This window comes from Rhopalosiphum maidis, chromosome 2 (assembly GCF_003676215.2).
Source record: "Rhopalosiphum maidis isolate BTI-1 chromosome 2, ASM367621v3, whole genome shotgun sequence".
Classification (NCBI taxonomy): domain Eukaryota; kingdom Metazoa; phylum Arthropoda; class Insecta; order Hemiptera; family Aphididae; genus Rhopalosiphum; species Rhopalosiphum maidis.
In genome coordinates, this window is record NC_040878.1 from 54,489,416 (window position 1) to 54,495,226 (window position 5,811).

Here is a 5,811-nt window from a genome sequence, read left to right on the forward strand (position 1 = left end):
TGTATCATCTATAATTATCACAGCAATGGTAACAGTTTAGAATATCTGTAGTAAAATAAGAATGTTTAATATTATACAAATTATAATTAAATAGTACTAAGAACCCGAATGTTGAAAAATGAATTGAACCACTGATTAAATAAAAATATGATAATTTTATCTGAAAGTTTTAAGTATGCAATTTTATGACGGTGATTAATAAAACATTGGTAATTTAAATTAACCAAGGTATTTTAACTTGCGTACAAATAAAATATCAAATTTGAAGTTAAGTAGATTATTAACTATTAAAAAATGAGTTAAAAATATAATAAAATAAATAATAATGAAAAACTATATATATTATAATTATTTATGGGTAGGTAAAAAGGCAGTTATAAATCGCCACCAGCACATGGTATATATTACACTTTTATCCCAAAAAAAATAATATGCATTATTATTAAAGTTAACTACTAAATAAACACCATGTTATTTTAAATTTGTTCTCTATATTATGAGACACTTACACATTCAATATTGAACTTTTTGACAAAGTGATAAGTAAAAAAAAAAGAATATGTATAGGCATTATAAATAAAATATTTTCCAAATCATACTAAAAAAGTATTTTCCATAAGGTGTCCATATTTTGTATTTTACCAGATGAGTTGGAGATTGAAAGTGTATTATTGATCTTTTTGAAGTTGTACAGGGCGAAAAAAAAAGAATGTTAATCTGATAACGGGCGGACAGGCAACATATTTTGAAACAACCATCACATTGCATATTTGCGGGTCCATTCCCTGGCTAATTCGTTGTACTTTTCTCTGTCTGTTTTATATATCCTAGCAATCTCAGGAACAAGCGGATCATCTGGATTTGGATCACATAACAACGAGCAAATAGACAACAAAACTGGAAGCAAATATTTTTAGTTAATAATAACGGGGGTAATGATTATTGATATAATTATTTTTACCTTTTGATATGGTCAATGCTGGTGACCATTGAGACCGTAGAATATCAAGGCAAATGCTACCATTACTGTTAATGTTCGGATGATAAATTCTAGTAGTGAATGCAACCTAAATATTGAATGAAAATGTTAATAAAAAGTAATATTTATAAAGTAAACTAAAGTACTAACCTTTGGAGGTTTAAATGGATAATCCGTAGGAAAATGGATAGTTAAGAAAAACACACCACCTTGGTATGGACTGTCCGGCTAAAAAACAAAAAAAAAATTAATTTAAAAAACAATAAAAAAAAAAATCTGTAATAACTTACTGGTCCCATAATTGTTGCTTGCCAATGAAATACTAAAATTAAAAAAAAAAACACAATTCTTTAGTACAAACTTATAAATATTAAAACAGTTTTAATTTTATAAGATATTATGGTAAAATATGTGAAATGCGAATAAAAATTTATCCATAAATGTGTATATTATTTTCATCTTAAACTGCAAATTTATTGTATAAAAGAAATTTTTTTATATCTCAATTATACTATAACTTATGTATAATTAATTGATAAAACCATAATTGTGAACAAAAGATAATAATAAGTTGTTTAATATATTATAAGAATTCTTACTAACTGTTCAAATAGGATACCTTTTAGTAGATTTAAAACTTAAAACATATTATATTTAAAAAAAACTATTCTCTTCAACAAAGTAACAAAACTAGTTAGAAAAAGTATTAAATAAAATGAATAATACTATACATAAGTACAAATATTTTATTATTCAAGTAATCCAATCTTGATTAGTAATTTAATAACTAGTTTAAATTGAATGTATTCAATATTCAAAAAATATATTGTAAATTTTCTCTAAAATTAATTTGTATATTATTAAATATTTAAATACATTTAATACATAAATAATAGAATACTATTTCATTTTTAATACTGATAAAAAATTATACATTTTACATGGGAAGCTCAAGTATAATTTTGGTGAGTTATAATAATAATATTAGGTGTTTATTTAAATTTGTTTTATGAAGGATTTTATTTTTAAAAATTCAATGAAATCACTGTCATGTTTTAACTTAATTGTTTACTTACAATCATCCCCTACAGGTCCAGCGGAGCATTGTGCTGGTGGGTCTCTGCCTAAGTCTTGAAGTTCCTGAAAACAATCATCACATTGATTAGGTATAACTGTTGTACTTGTTATATAAATACTATAATAATAAAGAATAAATATAATATTAATGACAGACAAAATATATTTAAAAGTTAAAATAATTAATTATTGTTATAAACCAAGAGATAATTCATTCAGAATAAATTTAAAAAATGAAAATATTTAGTTTAGTTAAACATTAATAATAAGCTGGGCATAAATAATTCAGTATATTTCAATATATTTTAGGGTTATTAAATTATATAAAATAAAAATAATAATAATAAAACTATTTCATTTATTAGTATTTAAAATCTGTTTTAATATAATTAACAATAACTGTTTATAGCAATTAATTATTTTTATGACATTAAGATATTGTCACTCAATAGTACCTAATTGTAAAATAAATAATGAAATAATGCTACATATGTTTATGTGTCTAATTAAATTGTAAAAGTGCATATCATGTATAAATTAAAAAATATAGTATAGTTTATAGCATACTCATGTATATAAAATTACCTTATCAGTTCAGAGGCAAACATTTTAATTTAACGAATCAATTTAGAACATATTAATTTACTTTTATAGATTTAAGATTTTTGAAATAGAAACTATTTACCAATATAGAAGATTGAAATTATAAGCAAATATCTTGTTATTAAGTCCTATAACCTTTATAGGTATTTCTAGTTCAAAAGCCGAGTATCGCAAAATATATAATTTAAGCTAAGGTAACATTTGGTTAGTGTAAAAATAAGAAACTACTTTGTAGGTTATGTTAATAATATAATTGTGAGGAATCTGGTTACAAGTAAATATAATTTAGTAAAAATGATTTAGCGCAAGACTTATCAGACATTATACACTTTATATTATTAATTTATAAGACAAAATCTAACAGAAATTATTAACTGACTTTCAACAGATTAAGCTTAAAAGAAGAAAGTCACAACTGACTTATTAATTGATTGTTAAAAAAATAAAGGTGCATTAGAAATAGGTAGTGTCACATAATGAATTGGATTGCGTTCTATTTTTTGCTTTGTTAAATATAATAAAACAATACAACTGGCGTTCTACGCAATTCCAACGTGGAGTATATATAATTGAATAAAGAGAGATTGATGTTAAGAATGTATTAATATAACTGTTGTTAATCGATAACAGACCTTGAGATAAAAAAAGACAAATATAATAAGTATATTAAATAGTATGGCTATGGACTAAGTGAGCTCTTATGTCTCTCTGACATTATGTCATCAGAAAAGAAGAGCCACTGGCGTTTGAGTGGTATCGTGCAACCAAACCGTAGTGCCACCGATTGTTCATTAGCAACCGACTGCATATTATATTAGTATGCGGTCGGCAGTTTAGGGGAAGACATCTCTAAAAGGCAACGAGGGCGAGTAAGCCGACGCTGATTTGTCCCATGAGCAAATCTCTCGGACACGATGCGAAAGGACATCGCCGCCATCGCCGTGCACACGCCGCCGCGACCGCACACCACGCTGGTCGGGGGTGGGGGGAGGACGGAAAACGAACAAAAATTATATAATAATGATACTTAGCGAACACGCTTCGACTGCTTACTTTATTGATACGTTTCAACGCCATTTTACGACGATTCTGTGATTGATAATGTCGTTGTTGTTGCTCTTGTCGTCGTGTTTAGGAGTGTGCGTCGACTATGAACCGTGTGTCTCGTGTACGTGAAACGCGTTACGCCCGAACCGCCGTGTGCCGTGAAAACGCGTACGCGCGAGACAACCGACGACCGTAATAATATTAATAATATCGCGGTGTCTTTGTCGTGTGTGTATTCACCGCCGTCGTCGTCGTCGTCGTGTAGTGTAGAGCTGGTGAGATTCGGTTCCACCAGCAGCGACGCGCACACGAATTATTCTACGCGTGTGTGTGTGTGTGTGTGTGAGTGTGTGCGTCAGTGTGTCCGCTTATTATACCACCGTCGTATATGCGATTGAAGTGAGTTCGGGCGCGTGCGTGCGTGCGTGCGGGTTATCAGAAAAGGATGGCCGTGCGGGGTCGTGTGTCGGGGAACAGAGCACGGTAAAATATAGTATACAAGATGGCCGCCGACGGCTCGAATCGCTCGTATGCACGCACGCACGCGAGCGCGGCGGCAACCCGGACACGGTTGTTGTTCCCCGTCGTCATCTAGCCCGAACTCGTTCACTTGTGGCGGGGACCTAGTGGCTCGTTTTTTTTTTTTGGTATTTTCCCGATAACAACAACTACTAACCGACGCAGCCGCCGGTGACGTATTCGTCTTTTCGGATGACTGTCGTCTCGCTGCCACTATTGGTTAACCAACAGCTGCGGTCACGTGCGGTTACGAGTTTGATGGGTGACGCGACCCGCCAGCTGCTGATGCAGGCTCCACAAGGGAATTCCTTTATTTGGTCATGATGTACCTTAACGTCGTTGTTTAACGTCCTCTTATCACGTGGTTTCGGCTGGATAGGTCGTCTTGTGTCCCCCACAGCACAAAATATATCTAATATTCCGTGGCGTCTCACCGGACGTTATCACCGCCACCGACGTTGCCGCACAGCAGCTGCTGCTGCCGTGTTGCCGCTCGCCGGTACACTCTCGAAACGGCGACTGCCGACTGGGGTAGAACAGTCTTCATTTAGGACATTTCGTTTTTTAGTTCTTATTATTATTATTATTATCATAGAACAATATAAAAATTACACTCAACTGATATTATTTCGGATGGTCATACGGTCTGTGTTTTTTTTAATGTCCGTGTTGTGTGAGATGTGTTTCTACGAAATCACTCAATATTTGAATACTGGCTTTCTTTAAAAATAATTTACCTACATGTATTTTGTTCAAAAACAAATTAAATAATAACTTATTATACGTCCATTTAAGTGTACTATTTCGACTAGTACGACAAGCGAAGGGTCGCTTCTTTGTTCATCTTTCCGCTCAGTTTTTCTCACAGAACGCAATGATTATACTCTTCTCTGATTTCCTCGTCGCGGTTGGCGTGCGAATTTTTTTTAATGATTTACCAAAAAAACATCGTTTCCCGTTAATAGGCCGTAATTCGTATTGTTGCATTGTTTCGGCTACGGCATAATACGTTTGACGTACACAGATATTCCATCATATGTTTCCCCATCGTTTATTTGTTGTTCGCCTACGCTCATCAATTCGTCAAGATATAAACATTGCCCGAATCTGTTTTAAACAACATGATATTATCGCCGATGGCGTTATTTTTGGAAAACGATTAAAGTTCTCGATTTTAATGCGATTGGGAAGTGTCATTTTAAATTTTAATTTAGGTTATCGACTGCAGTATAACATTAACCGTATAATCGATGTATTTTTCTTATATCGTTAATAGTTTTACACCAAAATATAAAATATTAATAAGCTTTAAACAAATCTTTGGTAAGAGCACAAAGAGTGTATATTTGTTTCAATTTCAAAATGAATTCATTCTTATAAATTAATAATAAGTATAGATATATGAATACTTAAATAATTGATTGATATTTTAAGTGTTGGAAAAAGAGTCCTGTTTAATTTTTTGTATACAAAAATGTCTTGATTTATTAATAAATATAAATATAATTTAAAACTTATATTTATTACGTTTTTGAATACAATGGATAATATCAATTAAAAATTCTTCAACCGACATTTCGTTAATG

At 31.4% G+C, this 5,811-nt stretch overlaps 1 protein-coding gene across 1 annotated transcript; it reads right to left on the bottom strand.

Moving 5' to 3' along the window:
- Positions 1-323: 323 nt before the first annotated feature.
- LOC113553401 (ubiquitin-conjugating enzyme E2-17 kDa) lies at positions 324-4,092 on the bottom strand. The gene is made up of 6 exons (XM_026956715.1): positions 3,713-4,092; positions 2,056-2,119; positions 1,270-1,301; positions 1,130-1,207; positions 962-1,067; positions 324-897 (listed from the first exon to the last, which is right to left on the bottom strand). The coding sequence occupies exons 1-6, from the start codon at positions 3,734-3,736 to the stop codon at positions 758-760; spliced, it is 444 nt and encodes a 147-aa protein (XP_026812516.1). The 5' UTR covers positions 3,737-4,092; the 3' UTR covers positions 324-757.
- Between the last annotated feature and the right edge of the window lie 1,719 nt (positions 4,093-5,811).

What these genes read in the sequence shown, in the direction of transcription:
- LOC113553401 (XM_026956715.1), bottom strand. Translation starts at nt 3,736, where the DNA reads ATGGCGTTGAAACGTATCAATAAA. An exon ending in AAGCAACAATTATGGGACCA is followed by an intron (nt 1,208 to 1,269) that starts GTAAGTTATTAC and finishes TTTGTTTTTTAG; the next exon opens with CCGGACAGTCCATACCAAGG. An exon ending in ATCCATTTAAACCTCCAAAG is followed by an intron (nt 1,068 to 1,129) that starts GTTAGTACTTTA and finishes TTCAATATTTAG; the next exon opens with GTTGCATTCACTACTAGAAT.